At 40.2% G+C, this 22,890-nt stretch overlaps 1 protein-coding gene across 6 annotated transcripts in view; it reads right to left on the reverse strand.

Moving 5' to 3' along the window:
* Positions 1-22,890, reverse strand: part of AFF2 (ALF transcription elongation factor 2) — a 334,844-nt gene that overhangs the window by 24,840 nt on the left and 287,114 nt on the right. For 4 of the 6 annotated variants that reach the window (XM_071569501.1, XM_071569497.1, XM_071569502.1 and 1 more), the window contains exons 10-16: positions 16,472-16,634; positions 14,923-15,942; positions 12,710-12,834; positions 6,423-6,657; positions 4,419-4,558; positions 3,808-3,871; positions 352-488 (exon numbers count right to left, since the gene is read on the reverse strand). In XM_071569501.1, coding sequence (XP_071425602.1) covers positions 352-488; positions 3,808-3,871; positions 4,419-4,558; positions 6,423-6,657; positions 12,710-12,834; positions 14,923-15,942; positions 16,472-16,634 — 1,884 coding nt within the window. The remainder of the gene's footprint in view (positions 1-351; positions 489-3,807; positions 3,872-4,418; positions 4,559-6,422; positions 6,658-12,709; positions 12,835-14,922; positions 15,943-16,471; positions 16,635-22,890) is intronic. The other 2 variants (XM_071569499.1, XM_071569498.1) reach the window with 2 other exon arrangements.

A 22,890-nucleotide genomic window follows, 5' to 3' on the forward strand; every position in this document is an offset into this window, starting at 1 on the left:
AATGTTTTGAATTATAAAACTACACCTTTTAAAAGACAAGTGTCATTGCCAAACAGTGAAATTACTATACTTTACTTCCACCCACTACATTTCAATTTTAATTTTATGAATATTGCAAATTATAACACTCACATTATAACCTCTAAAAGGGATAATTTATAAAAGCAGTGTCCATCAATTATAAATTTTCCATGACATTAATAAAATGGCAAGAACTAATTATGATGACTTCTGAGATGAAGATGCCTTGGACAAATCATTAATACGTTGAAATGGTATTTTTTAAAACATAGCAGGTTCTAATTATGACTGAAATGAGATGATGAAAATGATCACAGAAAGGACATTAACCTGATGAGTTCCACAGTCTCTGAGTACATGGTGTATGGAGATTTAGCTTCTAATGGATCTCGCTCCATGGCGTTCCCGCACTCGATGAAGGAGAGGGCAGCATCAGCATAATTCACAGCCTTACCGAACTTCTCCAGCTGAAATGGGAATGACACCGTCAAGAAAATCCTTCAGCTATAATTTCTAGGTAGGCAGATCATTATACAAAGAAATACTAGCATTAGGATGAAAGCAAAGTGACACTAGTAATTAAGAATGATTTCATACAGTAATTAAGGCAGGGCCTATTTTTTTTACCAAATTTTTTCAGGTATATGTGGCTGGATGCTCCACAGAGGAAAGTCAGTGTATGTCCATTGACATGCATGGATTTATACCGGCAGGGAGGGGCACTGAGTCTGTTTGAACATATCCATATTGCTCCTTGATGGATGAACCAAGTTTGAATGTCACTATGCAAGGGTTAAGTAACAACTCCATGCCATTTGCCTGGTGTCATATTCTGTGTTAACTGTTGATCAAAAAAAAATCTCATCACTTACGTGATGACTGAAAGAGCAGGGGAAAAAAAAAGGAGACAATACAGCACTGCTAAATATTTCATTTTAGTAGGATTTTATTGCAAAAGGTTTTAGCCCTCATAATGGTTGTGATTAAACTGACTTAGACATACTGATTTCTTTTTTTATGTGTAATGAATATTATATATGACATTTTTATAGTACGTATTTTATAATAGTATTTAACATTTTCAGTTTTTGATAGCTGGATGTAAGAATTCTACTAATGTGCCATTTGATATAGGAGATCTAATATACTTTAAATAATTTAAAAATTTCTTTCTATGTCTCTATCAAAATATTTTTGATGCATCTGCATATGTTTCCATTCACAAAACTGAAGCCTATTTTAGCAACATATTAAGCATAACATTTATTACTGGTCCAAGATAACAGTGTGTTTGCCTTTGTGGCTCCTTCTAAGCCATTGTTATAATTAGTTCCCTCTGCACACCTTTAATTCCAAGTTCTGCTCTTGTGCATTGATTATATACAAAGCCTTTGTGTAATTGTTAGGCATTAACTGAAAGATCAGAAAAGGGGAAATGTTCCTGACTGGTTTCTCTCTATTCCAATGGCTTCTTCTCAGCATATTCTTCAAATTCTGGTTTTCACTTTGAAGGAATTTCCATTCATTTTGGAAGACAAAAAGCCTTCCAAAGATGACTTTCTGTGCTGTGAGAAAAGGAATCTGGCTGCAAGCAGATTTAATACAGACACACAGCTTGAGCCAGGAATGGGATCCGATCCTGTGGAGTAGGTGGAATTACTCCAGCTCATCACATCTCAGTCAGGAACACTGTGAGGTCTTCAGGATCTCTTCCATATGGTAGAGTCAGTTCAGCCCACCCAAATTAAATGATCCCTTACTGCAGCCCCAGACAAAGGAGAGGTTTCCATGGGGCTGCTCTTGTAAGACATGAAATGCACCGCCCTTCACCAGAAATCTGTTTTCCATACAATCTCAGGAGCTGCATTGCCACAAATCTCATTAACATTTGCTGACACATTTTGAGGTCACATGCATTATCTTTCTAGCCACTGCAACACATCCTTCAATGCTGCCTGTGCTTTGTCATGTCAGCACCAAGTAACCAGCAGCAATTGTTTCCATAGGACAAGTAACACTACAGGATTGCACAGCAAATGTGTTACATGCAGATAATTTGTGCGCAGCTGCACTGGTTGGGGAAAAAAAAAAAGAGTTGAGATCTAAATAGCGGAAAGAAAAGGCAGATTCTTTGTTCAGGGATATTTATGTCTGCCAACAAGTTGATTGCACTGGATGGACTCACAGTCCCATCAGGGCACTCGGGGTATCAAACTGCCCACAGGCAGCACTGAGATGTGCTGTGCCTGCTCCTCTAAGTTCTGCTTGAGAAACACCCCTGATTCTGCAAGGCACAGGCAAAGGTAAGAGGACGGGAGCCCAGTCAACACCTTCTGAGCGTGTCAGGCTGTGGAGGGAGGTGGATTGACACGGCATGTTGAGACCATTGGGAGCCTGAGCCTGTGAATATTTGCTAGCATGGAGCAGGTATCCCTTTGCCAGAACCATGTGTGCTTTGTTTAAAGGTCACCCAGCTGTGGGAGGTGTTGTCAGCCTGCTCCTGCCAGCCTTTCCTGCCTGAGCTCTGCTGAGCCAGGCTGGAAGCCATCAGGCCACCTCCTGTAAATGGGCATGTCGGGAGAGGTGCAAGTTACCTGACTGACAGTCATAGCAGGCTGCCAAAAATCTGAACCTGCCTCTCACACAGCACAGACCTAGAAACACTGTGGCCCAAGTCAAAGGGAGCCGAGAGCTGAAGCTTGACATGACAGCTTTCACTGACAGCAGGACAGCCACTTCTTTTTTATTTGGTTGGTTTGCTTTTTAAAAACGTAGCATGTGATTGTTTTGGGGGTTTTTTTGGCAAACACTGATTTCTAAGCCTAAAATCTCAAATGTGGAATGATAGAATATGCACGCAAAATCCCCACAGAAAAAATCAAGCAAGAGGTGAATAATCACCCGGTTTCTTTTCAGTTGTGATTTTGAGGGGCAAAGAGATGGCCACACTCCATTTTAGACATCTTACAAAACTAAGTAAAGGAGCCAAGTTCCACTAAGCCTGCCTAAATGAGCTGCTGTTCCCCACCCTGTGTAGCTTACAGGAGCAAAGTCCCTACCCTACAAAGCAAATGTCCACTAAAGGCACTTCAGGGCTGGCAATAGTTTGGATTGAACCAACCGTGACAGAATATAATCTGTCAGACTATGTAGTTTTATCAAAATCAAAACAGTTTGCAAAATTAGGCCAATCTCATTGGAGTAAAATGAAAGAAAAAGTTTCCAAGTACTGAACTACCTCATTGCAAGATTTTTTGGGAAAGCTTTCTTTACCAGCCTGAAAGCATACAATAAAATCAAATAGATTATGTAAAAATAAACAGTTGCAAATTTTAAACAATTGGATTGGAAATGGCAGTTTTACCACACAATAATGAGGTGGGGGGTGCTTTGCCTGTCTTAACTCTCTGCTATGAAATATTTCTACACTTCTGCTTTAGGCTCAAAGTGAATAGGAAAATCAGATTTCATACACATCAACATTTATGACATTATCTTACATCCTTCATAAACAGCATGTTTGTTGCTCCTCCTTGGAAGAAACACCAGCTATTGTAGTAAGGAGGTTCTTTCTTGGGAACAAATACTTAAAGGCTAGAAATAGTGTTCAGGGTAGGGTTTGGCTTTGTGCACAGTATGTTTATGGACCACAATCTGAAGAATACTTTATGCCCAACAGGAGAGTTCCTCTTGGTTTCAGAGGCTTTAGAACATGTGCTGCATGTCCATTTTTGTCATACCAAATTCCATAGTGGAAAGAAACAAACCCCTCCTGTGATAACCTACCAATGCATCTGCTTTATGCTTTAGCTTCTTAGCCTCTTGCATGTAATAATCCGCATTGTGAAGCCTAAAGAGACAAAATCAATTAATTCAAGTCTTTGCTTTCATAAAGTTGGACAAACATTGTTTGAAAATATTGCTGACTGCTTTCAAGAACAATTATGACATATCCACTTATCTCTTTCAATCTTAACCTGATAGCAATCTGAAGGTGCTGTATGTAAAGATATGATGGGTGACCAGAATGTAAAATAAGTAGCTGTGGAAACTGGCCACCCAAAGGACCCATTAATGTGTGCTGAACAGAGGAAAAGGAAAAATATTTTAAACTAATTAAGTATAAGAAGTTTCCATTAGAGTAGCTAAAATAAAAAAATGAAGAATTACCGTGAACCAACATTCATGATCTGAAAACGGTTATCAACAGTCTTCATTAATCAGTGCCAACAGTTCATTTGTGAAGATTAAAACTGTGTGTGCCTTTGTGCAGCACTATCCACAGAGGTGTCCAATGCCAGCACCATAATCAAGATACTCTCTTTCACTGAGAGCTCTGCTTACATGGAAATCCTGACTACAGAACATGCACCTAGCACAGAGTCAATAAAACTTACACATCATCAAATGTTATTTTGGGTCTTCTGGGCTCAGAATTCCCATTGGAAAGCGTTGGCATTGCAGACCAGATATCTGGTTCTAGATGGCTGGTGTCAAGAAGAGTGTTGGCTGTTGGTGTATTGTGAGATTCTTCCTCCTAGAACACACAGGACTGTTATTCATAGTTCAAGCAAACACCTTCCAACAATTCCAGTGCTTACATCCATCCTCCTGCTCCCTCCCCCCCCCCCCCCCCCCAAATAAAACCAAAAGTCCTCCAAACAAACAAAAGGCTAAGGCACAACACAGCACTTATAGATACCCAGCTACATCCATGTTAGCTGCCCAAACCACCCTTCCATTCTTTATCAGGAGTCTGATGATTCAGCCTTCCTCTGAATTCAATAACTTGCACTTTTACGTGTAATTTTTAGGTTGATATGACAATGTTACTGACTAGAGACACTGGTTAAAGCAACGGTGAGGAAATCTAATGCTGGAGGGCTGGATTTAAACTCAACCTCCTTCAAGGTGTATCACTAATGTCTCTCTATTATTAGGAGCTAACTGTTAAGGTGACAGAAGAGTCTGCTTGGATTCCAGCAGGGAATGATTCCCTCACTCTTGCTACACAGAGAAGCATGCAAAGTAGAAATCAGGACTTCTGACTTTGCATTGATTAAAACCAGAAGCATAACAGAAGCACTTAAATCAAGCAATTGCAACTTGTAAGGTTGGTCCACAACCATATAAACTAAATTACAGATGAACCAATGAACTAAGGAAAGAATTTTAGAGAAATTTATCTGGAGAAAATTATTTAGAGGGAAAATAGATTAACCAAGGCTAAATCTGACTAGAGATACTGGAATGAGAGGAAGAGGCCCTGCTGTTTATATAGCATTGTTTATTTGCTGACATATGCAGTTCATTTTGGCATTGATTTCAGTTGAAGGCATGTGTATTACTGTCGCAGCTTGAAGTGACACAAAGATATCAGAAAGCAACAGGGATGAATGAATAAGGTGAAGCGATTTGTCACCTATGATCCAATGCAGCTTGTGAGTTTTGCTATTACAGCACAGGGTAACAACCTCTTGCAAAGTGGTGAACTGTGAAAAATGAGGCTTTGCATGTCCTTTTCTGTGGCAGAATGTTCTTCTTGTCTTTTAATTTTGACAGCAATACTAAGATACAGCTTGATACTAAATTATGTGTTTGAAACTCTTGAGGGAGGACTGTTGTCAAAAATGGGCCCAAACCCTCATGTTAGTTCTCTGTTTGACCTAAAATAGCATGACAAACTGATGTGAAATTTTACTTTATTTTAGTGAATTTGCAATGCAGTTTTGGCTCTTTTTCATGTATTTTTAGCAAAAAGCCATCTGAATCTGGTGAAAAGCAAGGAATAAGGAATTTTCTATGTGAAAGCCATTGATGGGGAGATGGCCCTAACAGAATAATGTTTTTCTGGGAAGGGGAAAAGCCCCTACTTACACATATCTAAACGATTACACATAATTCATGGTGATTAGGTGTAAATAAACCTTACTGTTGGCAGTCTGCAAACGTGAGAGAGGATATTAACATGGGCAGGCATCTTTTCGTTGGATTTTTATTGTACATTTAGTTTAGGCCACAATATTCAGTAGAACTACAGAGCTTATTTCTGGCTGAGAATTTTGGGGCAATTATTTGAAGTTTGATTTTCAAAATGTGTGTTGCAGCTACAGACTTAAGGGACTAATTGCATCTAATTGGTGGCTGCAAAGGCTCTTCTCTGAGGCTCAGGGCCTGAGTGTTTCATGGAGTGATAGGCAACACCAAGTAGGTGCCTAATGCTGACCTAAAAATGGAGCTTGCAAGAGTTGCTTATGCCTTGCTCCACTCCTCACTGCCCTTGAGTGTGGACATATAAGCATTTAGAAATAGATACTGTGGGGGAAAAAATCAAACAGAACAAAGCTACTTTAATTTTATTTTATCTTGTTCACTTCTCATGACTGAGGCTGGTTACTTACACAGATTCCTTTGGGGTTAGAAGAGGATTTATTTTCATTCTTTCTGTGTTTAGAGACAGAGGAGGAAGAGCTGCTGGTCTGGGAGGTGTTTGTGACGGTGGTCTCTTGGCTGAAGGAGCTGTTGTCACTGCTGTGCCGCCGGTGCACAGGCTCGTCCAAGAGCGGGGATAACGGAGGAGGGAACAGCTTCTCTTCTCTTTTCTTTGTCACCTTCTTCACTGACCCACCACTGCTCCTGGGACAAAGATAAAACCAGCTGCACTTCAAGAACCTTGGTTAATCCTCCACAGAAGAAAGCTCTAGATTTTATTTACTGGGAAGTGAGCTCTACCCTCAAACCCGTCCTGCAATATCCTGAGCTCTGCAGGGTGAGGCACAAGGGGACAGGCAGTGACAAGAGAAGAGCTGCCTCTGCCTTTTCCAGGGCTGCAGAAACATTCTGCTTTGGAGGACAACTTGCAGTGCATTAGTACAAATTGCACCCAATTTAAATGCTAATTTGAGTCAGTCTTCATTTGAGAGGTCATAGAGGTTCTGACTCAGCAAAGTGCTGGAAAGTTTTATGCACGGGGTTATTTCCTTTGACATCAAGTATGACTATTTATGTTTTTAGCATTAAGCGTCTTTTTAAGAGGTGGATTAGGGCCTACATAAGCAACCTTTGCAAAAAACCCAAAGAGCACATGGCATGAGAACCAAAAAAAGAGATTTATAACAACTGCAAAATGATAACTGTGACAATAACAAGATAATAATTATTTAACCTCTAGAATAAAACCAATGTTCAACACTATATTAAAATGATACATTGTAGCTGGCAAAAGCCCTTGAGCAAATATTGGTTGATGAATTGAATGTGATTCAGAAAATGAATGTGTTTTTGACATGAAAGCTCAAGTAATATGATAATCTATTGTCTGTTTTATGTACAGATATTGTTAGCTGGCTAGAAATGGCAGCTGTGATACACAGTAAAAAGAAAAAAACCCTGTTAGACCTTTTTCCACTACAATCCATCAAAAAAAGAAAAAAACAAGCCTAACACCCCATTGACACTTTAACATGTTAATCTACTCATAGATTTTTATTTCAGGTACTGTCCCAACTCAGTCAATGAAGATAACCTGAATTTTAATCTTTTGTTAGACATCTAATATTGCACTACATGATCATTTACTTTTCATGATTATTGACTAAAATTTCAATAACAGATTAAGTCAACAAGAATTTATGTTTTGTTCACACTTTCAGTCAGTGTCAGCAACTATAGATCTCCTTTGCCTTACACTGACCAGGGAAAGTGGAGAAGACAACTCAGGCCTCTTCTGCAGTTTCACCGACATTATCAATATCTATACCTGATTTGGTCATTTCCCCACTTTGAACATTTGGTGATACAGAAATATTTTAAGCCTATCTGTGAAATCACAGAGTGAAATCAAACAAACTCCTCATGTTTCAGGTTTTATAGCTCATCAATCCAGAACTATTTTAATTCAAGTGAAGCAGAGTTAAAAGTATCTTATTTGAAACTCTCTGATATTAAAATATCTTCAGACTGAAGAAATAAACTGAGCCCAGAATTCATATTGCCTTACATTAGGACTGGGATGGATGCTGTCCTGCTTGGAAAACACATGGGCTTGAAGAAGATCAAAGGAAAGCAACCAAGCTGGAATAGACTGGCAGTTCTTCCAGGAGACTGATTTTATGCACATGTGGTCCCACAATATGTCCTCCAGAAAGTTCTCACTCAAAGCTCCATCTGTTAGGTTTCTGACCCCCAAAGGGCATTTTGGAACTCAGACAAGTTACCATAGTTATAGCACAATAACACTGTGAACTCTTTCCAGAGGAAAGTTTTCCAAAGGAGGGTAAGCACTGCCCTGACAAAGCATGCATGTGTTCTTGGGTTGTACAGAGGCAAAGCAGACAAAGTTAATGAAATATCCAGCAGCAGAATCCAAACCCTCTGCCTCCCAAACACATGCCCTACACAGGGAACCCTGAGCATGCAGACATGGGTGGGAGTACAGAGCAACGCGGTTTTCCATGCCACTGTGCACAGAGGAGTGTGGAGCTCTTCTTTCTGCACAGTGAAGCTTTGCAAAGGGAAGAACAATTGAGTCTGCAGCTCTATCTCAGACTCATCTGAACAAAACCAGAATGGGAGCCACAGACCAACTCCCCTTTAGGATCTGACCCTACACCAGGAGTGAGGCTCGTCAACGTACTCCTGGCTGTTTTTGGGGCTAATTTTCTGCCCACAGAGTCTGCCACTGCATAGGGAATTTAACACACATATAAAGCAATTGATGGAACATTCTTCAGCTGCTACACAGAGATGGAGGGATTAAGAGGGTAGTACAAGAAAAAATTAAGAAGGCTGTTGATGTCATGGTTAAAGCTTCACTACTTAAAACTTCACTTGTTCTCTTCATCTTTGGGCTCAAATAAAAGATGGGGCAAACCAAGGCATAGGTGCAGCTACTTAGCTCTGGAAAACAAGTCATTCTGTGGGCAGGAAGATTTAACCACAAAAGAAAATGCACAAGAGGGTATTTTTTGTACGTAACTTACATTTAACCCTCCTGCAACAATACAGTTATAATTCTGTTTGTTTTTTTTTCTTTTCTTCCCCACATAATTCTATGAGTTTTTGCAGGAATTAAGCTGATAATCTATTTAGCAATGTTACCTCCATCAGATTTATGCTAAAGCATTTATGTTAACAATAACCTCCATGAAATAGGTTGTCACCAGCAGTTAACCAGATTGTCACTTTGCTTTGGGCTGTTAATGGCCTAAGAAACTGGTCTTTGATTGCAGTAATCGCTAATTTTGAATGAATTTATTGCAATAATTACCAAGACTCGATGGTTTAATTTGCTGACATGATTGTTAGTTAAAACATATTTAAAATCTAGGAGAAACACAATAAAAATGCAAGGAAAAACTACAAGCAGAACTGATGGCCTTGTGGCTGCAGGGTTTAATCTTTTGTATCTGAAAAGGCCAATTATCAAGGAAGGAGAAGGTCTGCGTTTTTTTTTTTTCATCCTGGTTTGTTTTAGGGCTGAAAGCAAGCAAGCAGGCAACAAGAGGGCACTGTATGAAGAAGGGAGAATTCCCAACTACTTTCGCATTTCAAACTGTCTTTCTTTGCCCATTTTTTATCCACTTCTTTTGGTATGCAGTGGTATCTCTGGCCTGTTAGTGAGACAAAGCCACTGCCTATACCAGTCATTTGGCTTTCCTTTGCCTCTGCCCTAGTCCACAATGAAATGCTGTACAGTGATGGTGTATATGGACTTTCTGCAGGGGGTTCACAGGCAAAGGTCATTCCCATATTAGCTTGGAACAAATGGCTGCAATTGAATGAAGCTGAAGTCATTGCCATAGATGTGACAGCTGCCTCTGCCATGGAGGAACCCCAGTGAATGCTGCTGGGACTACTCAAGGGATCGACTAAAATATATTGCCAAGTACAGGTGAATCTTCAACTAAAGGTCAAACAAAAGGAAATTCTTGAAAAACAGGCAGAAATGCTTGCCTCGACAGACTTCTAGCATGCCTGCTAGATGGTGGGCATGTTTCACTGGTATGAGTCCAGTTTGAAATTCAGACTCACAGTTTGCATCACCAAATAACTCTCCAGGTTGCTACAAACAGCCAAATGTTGGTGAATAGCCCTCTGTCTGGCCTGGGTCTACCAATCAAGTATTTAGATAAAAAAAGGTATTCAGCAACACATACAATTAATTCTTAAATTAAAATTGCTCTGGAAAGCAAGTAAATATAAATAAATAATCCTCTTTTGCAAAGGAGACAGCTGATCTGACAAAAATCCAGTCTCACAGCAGCATTTCAAGGTATTACTATGAATTAATGGACAAAACACTGGATCGTCTATTCCTCCATTTGCTATAAAGTATCAGAAATAAGGAAAATACAGTGGCAATAGGTTGAATAATTATATTTTAAGTGTCAGGTCTGATTTAGGAAAAGGCATCAACCCCAGTGTGTGTGAGGGAAGGAACACAGAGATAGCTACAGCTTATGCAATGCCTACATAAGACAAACCCACTCTCTGGTTGTGCAAATGCCTTTTAAGTTCACAACTGACCATTTGAAATTTCTACCCTCAAATTGTATGTGTAGTCATAGAACCTCATGGAAATTAGGCACATAATTGCCCTTATTAGACATTATGACCCTTTAAAAATTAATTGTGCACCTTTGCTTGCTTTATTGAGCTATATATTTGAGGCAAGATAATGAGAGAAATGCATCCAAATGCCTAAACCATAGAAAGACAGCCAATGGGAGCTGCAAAAGCACAGGTGTGATCTATCTTTCCCTGATTTCTCTGGACTCCTGAACGCCTCCAGATTTTGGCCCAGAGATCATGGTCTTTTCTGTAAAAACACTCTTCTACCTACAAAAAAGCCCAATGAAAATGTCTGAATTCTGCCTTGGGGAACTTGGCTTATTGGCACAGGGATGAGGTTCTAATGGGAGACACCTAAGGTTCCTACTGAGTGACAACATCCACCACGGACCTTCACACCTTCTTAAGGGATGAAGATCATCATCACACGTGTAGCTGAATCACCCTGGTTTCTCAAAGTCCTTACCTAGACACTTCAGAGTTCTGAAAGAAAACTTAGAACCTTTGGGAATAAAGGAGTAAATGGCAATGCCAGTCTCTCACTCTTAACCCTGAAGTGTTATTTTCCCCCATGACCTTAAACAGTGGACTTTCTTCAGCCTCCTCTAAAAACTTTACCCTCTGGAGAAGAGAACCACTCCTGACTGCTTAAAAATGATATGGGGCTCTCCAAAAATTTGTCTTTGCACAGTTCATCCAGCTCCCTGATCTTTAGGGAAATACATTGATCTATATTCAGTTGCACATCTCTAGGAGTTGAAACCTGAATTATCAAAAAATATTGCATTTTTTTCATGGAAACTCAGAAGTCACCAATAACAAATGCAGTGTAATCCAGGTCTCAGTTACTGCAGTGGAAAAGAAGTCAGGAAATTTTCTTTCAAACTTGAAGCAGACGAGAGAAAAAACTAGCATATGGAAATAACTATTGATGGACACAATTATGTTTTAACAGAGAACACCAAAGGCTTGAAAGCTCTGAGGAATCAAATTAATGACCTGGAAAACAAGCTCAAATTAGGAAACATCAGGTTGGGGGTGGATCCTTAGGGCCTGCTGGTGACAAGAATAGAAAGACTTTTTTTAATGGATTGTGGAGGTGTTGGGGATGGATAATCCTTGATCCTCTCTGCAATATATCTCTGCTCATTGTATTTCTAGCAATGATAAGCAGGCAACACCCATCGTGATGTTTATTGAACGTGCAACATGTTACAGATCATGTTGTAACTTTCAACTCCTCTGCCTTTCCCAGGCTGCAGCTCTGATTTTCTCAGTGGCAGAATGAGGAGTTAGTTCAAGGACTGAAGTTATTCCCTAACTACACCAGTATAAATAAAAAGATGCCCAACCTCCTACTACTATCATCAAATTGTTTTCAGAAGAACACTGTGATTTTGACTCTTTGCTTGTCCTAGTGTGAAGCAGAAAAAAGTGCCTCATCTCAAAATCAAGAAAGCACAGAATTGGTTACAGAAGGGAATTGGACATTTTGGTTATTTACAGAATGTTAATCTCATGACTCTAAAATCAGAATCATTATTTATGTGGCACCTGTTTGCTCAAGCATTATAGCCATCTAAGACAGTCCAAAAGGTACAAACTTATTAGATGGTACCTCTGCTGAAATGCACATATGCCTGAAACATTCAGGATGGTCACCCCTGGCATTTCTGCACACACAGTTAAAAGAATAAGAGCCACTTAACAGAACAGCAAAGTCACTATTTCATTCAATAAAACTGAGAACTGTCTCTTACGAAAATGATTTAAAAAAAGAAATTCCAGGCAATCAAATAAATCTCAGTTTTACTGGGATTTTTTGTTCACAGAGGTTAAAGATGATTGAGACAAGAAAGAACATTGAGAGAATGCAATGTGGGGGTTGAAGAATACACCAGGATTGTGGCAGCATCCTGAATTCCTGTACTGCCTCAGGAAGATGAATGAACCTCATCCAAAACCATGTGGATTCTGCTCCCGATGGATGGGAATATCAATGTTGTGTTGCTTATGCTTATGGGCTGTAAAGCCCACCTGATTCTACAGCAAAGACTTTAATAGGACAATACTGTGAAATCCCTTATGAATGTTATGTCAGAAAAACAGAACTTACTCTTTAGTGCTGGTTATTCTGTGGTTCGGTATTGGAGAGATACAAGGTGGGAGCAGGCACGAAGCTGGAGGGTCCTCCAGGCGCGGCTTCTTGCTTTCTGCAAAGGTATCCAGGCCTTCTGTCTGCTGTAACAAAAAAGGTGGAGCATAAACTTCATGCACAACTTCACTGGCCATTAGGAGGATCTCAGGAATCTCAGTGAACTTCTTTTGTAGCAGCAGCAGTTAAAATATGGGTCTAAGAGAAGTGAAAATCATCTGAAATCAGGGCTAAACCTGCTCCAGACACGACATGAAGTTATATAACATGTGACACAGCAGATAATTAGGAAGCAAAATGTCTCATGTGCTAAAGTTATCTTCTGTAGTGCACAGGAATTTAATTAATAATTCAGATGCAATGACTAGATAGCACCAAACCTTATTCAAGTAAATAGCTTTTACTCATTGACCTAATAGAAGCTGTTGGGAAAACTTCTCTGAGTAAGTATTCCTCACAGGACTAAGAGTACAGGACTGAGCTGGGGCTGCCATTAACAGTAATAGCTTGTTTAAAATTTGCTTTGGAAAGCCCCCTGATGCATGACTTTTGTGCCTGAACTAGGATGATACAAGTAAAGCTGATTACTGCTCTGTCACTGGAACCTTCATCCCAGCCTTCAAGCCCACTAGTAGATGGCTAAAATAAATCTTTTAATAGCATGATTTAGAAACACAGATCAGTCTCTCTCTACCCTGCTTTAACTGTTGATATACCCTCCAGTCATCCTAATTGGCTTGTTTCCCCTTGGGTAGCAGTGAACAATCATACTGTAACAGAAGGGACTGATTCAGAGCTCAGCTTAAGTTTGCATAGGCCCAGAGCAAGAGTCTGCAGTTTGTTACTTTCTGATTCACAGTCTCAGTTAATGAAATTATGAGGTTCCAACTTTCATATAACCTTTTCTTTTTCCCCCGAGAACCCTTGTTTTAATTGCCAATACTACACTTGTGTTTTAGTCAGGATTCCTTCTCCATCCTACAGACACTCCACTAAGTTACTAGCAAGCATTTTTTTGTGCAGTTAGTATATATCCTAGTGTACTTATGTATACACATAAGCACAGACATATATACATCTTCTTTTCTCCTTCCTTCTTACATCTCTGCCTTTAGTGCACAGCTAGAATATAAATTGAATAAAAACCTGCTGAGTTTACTCATGTGATTATTTGCACTTAATTCAACAGGGAAGGAGCCAGTGCAGTGACATGTGTAGGCAGGGGAGCAGACCCTGTGTCTGCCTGGAATTGTCCCTCTTTGTCTTGTATTAACTCTCTCCTACCACTGGACTGCTCAAACTCAGGATTTCAAGAAGTCCACTAGAATAGACAGCTGTAGTCACACTCAAACGATTTATAAAATTTGGGGTATAAAAAAATACACTATAACTTTTCACAGGTAGACCAGAGCACAAGCATTTCAGCTGCAAAACTGACTACAAAAATTCATTTATGATAGAAAACTTCAGTTTCTTTTCTGAAAACACATTTAGTTTGAAGTGCAATGTCATATCCCACAAGACAGCATACCCCTGGGCATAAATAACATAAAACACAGGATAAAAAATAATGCCTTCAGCCAAAATATATTTGCTTTTTCAGGTAGCTGTGTAGAGAAAGCAGCTACTTAAGCAAATTATATTTCTATGAACCACATTTATTTACACAACAAAAAAACCCCACAAAGAACCTAAATTCACCAGGAGCATAAACAAGCACCATTCCATTGACTTTGATGAAGCCAGGCCTGTTTAAGCCAACGGTGAAATGCCTTAATCCTAATTCATAATGCCTTCCAAACAGAAGTCACATTTTCTGTGTATGGCTGAACTAGTACTAGTAAGAACCCATCATTTGGATCTTTCTGCAGATTAAAGAACACTGGAAATTAATAGGTAAGTGACCAAATACAGTGAAAAAGCTTGTAAGACAAACCTCAAAAAGTACACCGTTTATCGATTTTGTCAGCTGGGGTTTGCTTTTTACTAGCTTCTGATGTTAATTTAGAGTGCACTTCTAAGTGTCTGTCCTTTGTAAAACCAATAAAATCTTGGTGCCGGGATGCCTCCCCACAGCCCCACTGCAGGTGCAGTAAGGACTTACTGGCTGTGGTCCTGAACACAAGGGTGCTCAGAAACTCAGTGGGTTCCTCTAAACTATGAAAACTACTTACCTTGTGTTTCCTTTTGGATTTTGTGGAGGGTTTTTCAGCTGCTGGGGTAGGGGACTCTCGAGATGGTCGCCTGTGTTTCACATTTGCCTCTCTTGGTTCACTTTTCACAGACGTGGTCTCAAAAGGCTCCTGTCCAGGTATCCTAGAGAGCAAACTAAGGTCTATTTTCACCCACAGAGATTTGAGTTCTTCATATTCCCTCAGTGGGGACAGAAGTTCATTTTGTACGATTGGGATAGGAGAAAAGAGCTGCTCCTCCAGGTCGTTGCTGGTCTGGTCAATGGATGTGTTGCTGCCATTGCTAGTTAAACTACTTACGCTGAGGATGTTACTGCCAGAGTCCTTCACTTTGGCGCTACCGCCAGAGCCAGTGCAAGCTGGCAACACTTTAGACTGCAAGCTCTCCTCCTGGTCTGTGTTTGAGTCAGAAGTAGATGAATCTGTTTCAATGAATTCCCGGGACTTAGGGACAATTTTGCTGGGGCCTCTGTACTTTTTCTTCTCTGAAGGGAGACCTGTGCTAGTTCGTGGTTCTTTCCTTGGAGCAGTCTTCCCAACTGCTGCTTTAGTTCGAACCTTTGGCTGCTCAGGGGGTTCCTGCGTGTCTTTTTCTTTGGGAGTGTTGCTGGTATTATTTGGTTTGGGCCAGTTATACTCTTCTACACTGGAAGTCCTTTCTACCTTTTTGGGTTGCTTTTTCCCAGTAGTCCTTTGTGAAGTTGGCTCATTATGAGCTGGTGACTTCTGCTTGGAGCTTTTTGCCTCTGGGGTTTTCTGGGCAACCCGTGGTTTGGCTTTCTCTCGGATGGGACTAAGGATCGCCCGGTCTTTGGAATCGGTCGGGGGCAGGCTGCTGCTGAGCTTCCCTTTGCTTGGCCCTTCGGCCTGCTGGTTGCTCTGGGCCTGGGAGCTGGTCTCGCTGTGGGGCTCATTTTGATTGTTGATGATGGTCTTGTTGTGGGGGTTCACTTTATTTAGCCATTTATCCAGCTGCCACTTGTTTGTAGAGGGGGGCTCAGGCTGCAGGTAGAAGAATGACAAGCAACAAATCTCAGACAGAGGCAGTGCTTTTCCCTTTAAAAGAACTTTTATAACGTACCCTTTTATTTCAGTCAACCAGTGGTGACTGCTAGTTTTATGGGAGTATTTATGGAGTATTTATGGTTAATTAGGCTTCCTTATCTGGTTTACAATGTGGCCCTGGAGAAATTTAATACAACTAAAAAGTTTAGCTAGTCCCTGAAGACATACTTTTGTCATGTTGCCTTTCCTTAGTCCCAGATGAATACTGTGTCAATAAAATCTTCTCTAGCTACTGGCAAAAATCTAAATATTTCTTAAAAGCAATTCAAATGTAGGCCAGAAAGGTTCTTTCAAAAGCTAGAATGAGTATGTGGGTCATACATTTGAAACTGCAAAGGGGAAAAAAAGTCAACAGCATCAAACAGCACAGAACTCCAACATCTCCCTAACAGGGAGCAGGATTTCGCTCCCCTCCACCCTTCCCCCTCTGAGCCCACACTGGCAGGAGCTGGGAGTGTGACTTTACCTCTGGTGTGGCACTGCGTGACTCCTCGTTGCACTCGCTGTCGCTGGAGCTGCTCTCACTGTCCGAGTCAGACTCGGAGCTGCTCTCGGACTCGCTGGAGCTCCCGGAGCCGCCGCTGGAATGGGCCAAGCCGGTGGGGTGTGCCGCTGGCACTGGCAGGCTGCTGCGGGGAGAAGAGCCTCCCTTAGCATGCTCTTGTCTTTTTTAAGGTGTTGCCTTGGGGGGAGCCTCCCAGTGAACCTCTTTCACACTGACTGTCCCCAGGGTCACCTCCCTGTCCTGCAGCGCAGACCCAGTGAGAGCTCCAGTGGCTGTGCCACCACGAAGCCACCAAAGGAGCTGTTTGGGTTTGTGATTGATGGGGCACTGATAATGTTAATAACATTACCATCATGATCACCCTCAAGTAAGAAACACTTCAGTGTCACAAGCCTGGGCTTATTAGACCAATGATTGCAAAAACTAACAATCACACTTAAATAATTCATTAATGGAATCATGGTTTCTTCATTTTTTGCCAGTTCATTTATAATTTATGATCAAAGGAAGGACATCAGGCAACTAATATTGGACAGGGCATTTTAAAAATTAATTTTAATGAATACTTTTACACTGCAGTGTACAAAAACCACATGTTTTTGACAAGTCTCCAGAGACTGCCCAAGAATTTTTTATTTATAGCTTTTTTCCTCTCATGTTTATGATAATGCAGTGAGAAAATAGCATTCATGCTGAAAATAAGCCTCTCTGTGAAATCTATTTTTCTGCGTGTTCAACTGTCCTCCAAGATGCATTTATTAGCAGTGCAATGGGTGCCATTGTTTTTCCTTTGCATTTATTGCTAATGTGAGAGGTTGGATGACCCCAGATTTCAGCACTACAGAATTCTGCCAGTCTGAGTCTTTATAAACTCTTTTTTAATTTCAACATTTTTGTCATGGAGATAACCATAAAGTTTTATGTCTCTTCAGCTGATCTATACAGAGACTTTTTGATGATTGATTTTAAATTTGTGAAGCTGACAAAGCAAAGTGTTTGAAAATTGACACCATTTGGTAGTAGTCCTTTATGGATATTCAATACTTCACCTTAATATATCATATGCTGTGTCTGTCCCATATCGAGTGATCCAGAGATGCTTAGAAGTTACTGTGCTTTGCCTCTGCTATCTGCTTTTCTGCTTTCCCTCAAGAAGGATTCAAGTAAGCCAGGTACATGCTTTCCTTCCCCTTTCAAACCAAGATGCTCTGTGCATCAAGATGCCCTCTTAAAAAACACAGCAACCAGGAAACTGGAAGTAGGAACAGCCCCAACGAACTGATGGGTTACTCTGCTCTGCCAGAATCTTTACAAGTACTGCCATTGGCTTCTGTGACAATAATAGATGGTCTTTAATTTTCTTCCCAGGCTGAGCTACTTTCTCTCTCCCTCCTCGTTGGTAAACCTGTCGCTTACACTGTGGTTGGTAACAGAACTGTCTCTCTGAGCCTTCCAATGGCCCTGCAGTGTCCATTGACAAAACAGCTTCATGTTTTAGGGTGCATTAGTGAAACAAAATTACTCACTTGGGTAATTGCTAAGGATCACTAACTTTGTTGCTCATTAAGCCCATATACTCTTTTTTAATTTTTTTTTTATTTTTAATTCTTCTAGAGGATTCTCACTCAACTGACTCAAGTAGAGCTACTTAGAAGATTTCAACTGGAAGCAACAGGTAATTCAAAGAACAGATGATTAAAAAATATGGACATTTCCAAAAGTATTATGGAAAATTAAACATTGATGAATTAAAATGGATCTTACAGTTTGTATTTAATGTGATTATTTCTGGAAACCATTTGTGCACTTGTATTTCTTCCTTTATCCCTCCTTTTCAGTGAAACTCAAGAAAATGTAAGGAAATACATTTTTCACTTATGTTTTTTTTACAGTAAGCAAGGAAAGAGAAGTGTGCAGAAAAAGGGAATGTGTTTACAGGAGAGTTTGCTCTTCAATACATTCTAATTTTGGTCTTATATTTTCTATTTGCAGAACACTAATAGTAGAGGAAAATTGAGCTTTCCTATTTCATTACAAATATTTCCAAGAAAAATAAGAAAAATTTAGAAAACACTACAAGGATTCCCAAACTCAGGAGGCAAACATGTAAATTCCACTCTAAAATATCAAAATGAAGCATCACTCTTGCAAAAAATGTTATTAATGGAATAATAATTACAACTTCAGAAAACCAAAGTTGTAATTTAGATGACTTTTCCCCTAAACCTGAGAGCTTTCTGTTTTCACCCAAAATGGACGTGAATATGGCAATATTAATGTTTCATCCCTGCTGACAACTCCAGTTCTGACAGCCCAAGCACTGAGGGGGCTGCGAAGGTGAGATGTCCAACCCTCTCCAGCTTACAAAATAACTGCAGTTGTACTGCAGCAGACTGCAACTGTCTGACAAAGAACTCAAAGAATAAAACCATGGAAATAAATGGCAGCTCCAACCTGGCCTTATTTTCTTTATTTCTGCACACTAGCCTTAGAAAAAGTAAGTATATGCCAAATATTACTAAACAACACAGCTCAGCAAGCTTGCAGGAACCAGACAGGCTCAAAATAACATTTTTCATACAAAATACAATGAGGTCATATTTGTCTTTCATCTGGGATAATAAAATTATGCCTTGGCTACACTGGGAAGTTTCATGCTGAAGGCATCATTGCTGATCCTCATTACTGAAGTAGAAGCATTCATTTTCATCATGTAGTTTGGGTTGAGAGCAACTGTGTATGCTTTGCAAAACAATCAGATAAGATCCAAAATGCTTTTCCTTGCATCTAACCATACTAAAGACAGAGAGATCTTTCACATTGCTGCAAGCACAACCAACTTCTTATAATGCTGTTCCGCACAGAAGAAAAAAATACACAGACCTTTTACGTATCAGTACATGAAAAAGAAAAATTTTATTTCCAATAAAATGAGTTGTGGAGATTCTGGATTGCCTTTTCTTTTGCCCCCTTAAATAAAATAAATCTCCTAGTTCAAAAAACTGGTTGGTTTGCAGTTTTCCCAGACTTCTTCAGCTTTAAAGTTCAATCATGTTTTAAGAGATGTTGGGCTAGATTCTGTAAACATGCATTCAAGCAGTTGTTATACAAATAAACTGGGCTCCTTCACATAGGTATCAACCACATGAAATGGGGGCTGCCTTTCAAAGCAAGCTTTGTCATGTTGCTAAGATCCAGAAAAGGAATGCCAGTCCAGACAAGGTTTAAAATGGATTTAAAGCATTTTATCATCAGACAAGTCCTCAAAGTGACTAAAGGGGGCAAGAAGCACTGGTATTTGAAACTTGAGTTTTTATTTCCCAGCAGGAGATGAGCACTGATATTGTTCCTCAGTGTCTGGGTGGACAATGTTTTTATTTCATGTGAACTGACAAAAAAATAATAAAAACAATGCTGCACCATGGAACACAGCATTGTTTGGGTAAATAACACTTAAAAGAAAGCCAGTTCATTATTATCACTTGAGATTGGAGGCCTCTACTGAGACCTGTGACCCGCTGTGCTGGGATCTGTGTAAATACATGATGAGACGCAGTCCTTGGGCCAAAGAGCTTGCAATCCAAACACACAAAGCAAACATCAGAGGTATTACACTCACCCTCATACTCAGTGCGGGCCTGTCACAGTCTCTAAGTGCAAGGTCTCTCTGCAGTTAACAGAAACATCAGTTTTGCCCCCCTTTTAAGTTTGTTCTCCCTGTTTTCCAAGCCCTGTGCTCAGTCCTGCAGGGAAGCCAGAGGTGCCCTGCCCTGACCCAGAGCCTTGGCCGTGGCTGGCAGGGAGGACATAACGGGGCTGGGCACCAAAGGCCCCTTTACTCTGGGCAGAGGGAGCAGTGGCTGCTCACCCCTCTCCCAGGGAGCTTCTCCTTGCCATGGAGAAGGGAGCCACTGGAGTGACACCCACACTGCAGCTGGGAGGGGAACCAGAGCTCCACCTTTTGCAAAGGCATCGTGATCGCCTGTACACTGGTGAGCTGGTCTCCTTTCTGGTACCCAACAATGAAGCAGACAGAAGAGACTTGCATTTCTGGAAGCCATTTGGAAGGAAGCTCTTCTGCAGCACTTTCTCCCATCTCCCTTTTTCTGCTCTTGCAGCACACAGTGCTTCTTCTGTCCCTGGCTGCTTGACATAGCATGGGCAAAAAGTATGACATGAGAAATGCCCTGAAGGAGGGGACAAACACCAGTTCACCAGTAGTTTTCAGCCCTTGTTGAGCTCAAACTTAACTACAGAGCAGCTGAGACTTTGCAGGTGTGTAGCTGCTGGTGAGGAACTGCATCAAGCTCATCACACCCCAGCCATCATTCTTTCACTGCAGTTCCCTGGTACAGGTTATCTGTCTAAATTTAAATGTCACCCTGCAGCTTGTCTGTTTTTTAATTCACGTGTTATTTTTCCTAAGTCAATTAAACCAGGCATGGCATTATTATGTGTCTGGATTATTATGCTGCATAGAGAACTGAAGGCCTGATATGTGGCTTAAACTTTTTGTGTTCTTCTTGTCATCCAGACTATTGTATTGTTTTCAACTTATCATTTACTCTACTTTTGTACTAAATTATCTTCAAGATTAAACCTGGTAGCTACAACAGAGATAATGTGAAATACTCAACCTCACCAACCTCTAATAAGAAAATTAATAAACTTTTAACGTTGCAAATACAGATGCAAAAAAAGATGCATAACTCAGACTACAGCAGTAAAACTCATCAAGGACCAAAAATTCCTAACAAGTCCTTATCTATCTCCCTGAACCTTTTACCAATTATATGTAGTCATGTTAATTGCTGTGAAGAGAATTTGGCAAATAGATGGTGCCCTCCAACAATAGGTTTATTCACTCCAACCCTTCCTTTTTAGGATAACGATGAATTGGCCACTTGTTCTCCTGCTCTACCCAGAAATCAAAATGTAAACTTAGAGAAAGCCGAGCATTGCTGGGCAGTGGAAAATTGTAGATGGGAACTGACCAGTGAGTCAACAGCACATCAATGCTGGCAATGTATTTCCACTAGAAGCAGCACCCTAGAAAGGCTGCTTTACTGCACAGGCTTATATTTAGGGAAAACTCAACCAACAAAATGTGGAAAGGCCAAGACTTATACGGGAAAAATAACTACGGACTTGACAGAGTGGTTGGTCTTCCTGTTGAGGCACTAGATTGAGTCTTGGATGAATCTTGCTTTGTGTCTGAGAAGAAAATCCATCTGTGTTTCAGTTCCTGCTGAGCAAAAGACAGACTATGTGGCCTATCTTTAATCTTGTTTCTCTATTTAAAATGCAGATTCCTGAGAACAAAGACTCTGATTGCACAGGGCACTGAAAACAGCTCTGAGTAAGACTTTTGTAAGACATCTACCAGCAACCCTCACTCTTGCAGGAATACTCTTGTTCTCCCACTCACTACACTTTACTTGAAGAGACAGAGGAACAAACCCTCTCCAGCTGTTCAGAAGCTATCCCAAGCTCTGCTTCAGGGGCTGTTTCTACAGAAAAACTGTGAACCTGATGGGCATTACTAGGAGATACTGGATACACGGAATTCTCCATAAAAAATGCAGCTTCATTATTCTAGCAGATGACAACAGAGCAGCACCTACCAGATTAATATTTAGTGTCAGAATTTAATGCCATAACTGTTCAATAATGAAGTTTTATTTCTCTTCTATTCTTACACCATTATCAGGAAGTAATACTCGCTTCTAATTTGAAAGGGAGCTGCCCTTTTTTTTTATAATGAATTGTTCATATCTTTATCTTGAAACTTATATATGACTACCATTAGATTGCTTTTTAAAGAAAAGGATTGCTCTGAATGATTTGTTCACTGCCTTTCTATTGGTTAGTATTAAATTATTTATCATCAGACTGGTAGGATTCAAATCTAAACTTTCAAAGATTGGGTTGACACAGGAGCTGAAAACCTGTATCAAGGCTTTTAAAATATTAATCAGCACCCAGGTCAATGAAATGAAAGAAGGTGTGGAAATTGCTACTTCAGCTAACAGTAGCACGTGTAGTAAGACATCACTTATGATGGCTCTCTCATGTCAAAACACATGGAAAGGGAAAACCTCTCTAATATGTTATTCAGGATGTGGCAGCTGATCTGAATGTATCAACCCTGAACACTGTAATGCAAACAGAAGTACTGATTTCTTTTGAGGGGGAGGATAAATTACAAGATGTTCTATGTAAAAAGCCACAGTCTCAATTTTACTGTGTTCAAAAGTAACTATTTTAATCAAAGACTGTTTATAACAAGGTTGATAGAGTTACTAAAACACAATTTTTTTCATATACATATAACCCTTTTATACTTCCAGCTTTAAAGACCATAAAAAAGGATAGTGAAG

The sequence above is a fragment of the Pithys albifrons genome, chromosome 14 (assembly GCF_047495875.1).
Source record: "Pithys albifrons albifrons isolate INPA30051 chromosome 14, PitAlb_v1, whole genome shotgun sequence".
Taxonomy (NCBI): domain Eukaryota; kingdom Metazoa; phylum Chordata; class Aves; order Passeriformes; family Thamnophilidae; genus Pithys; species Pithys albifrons.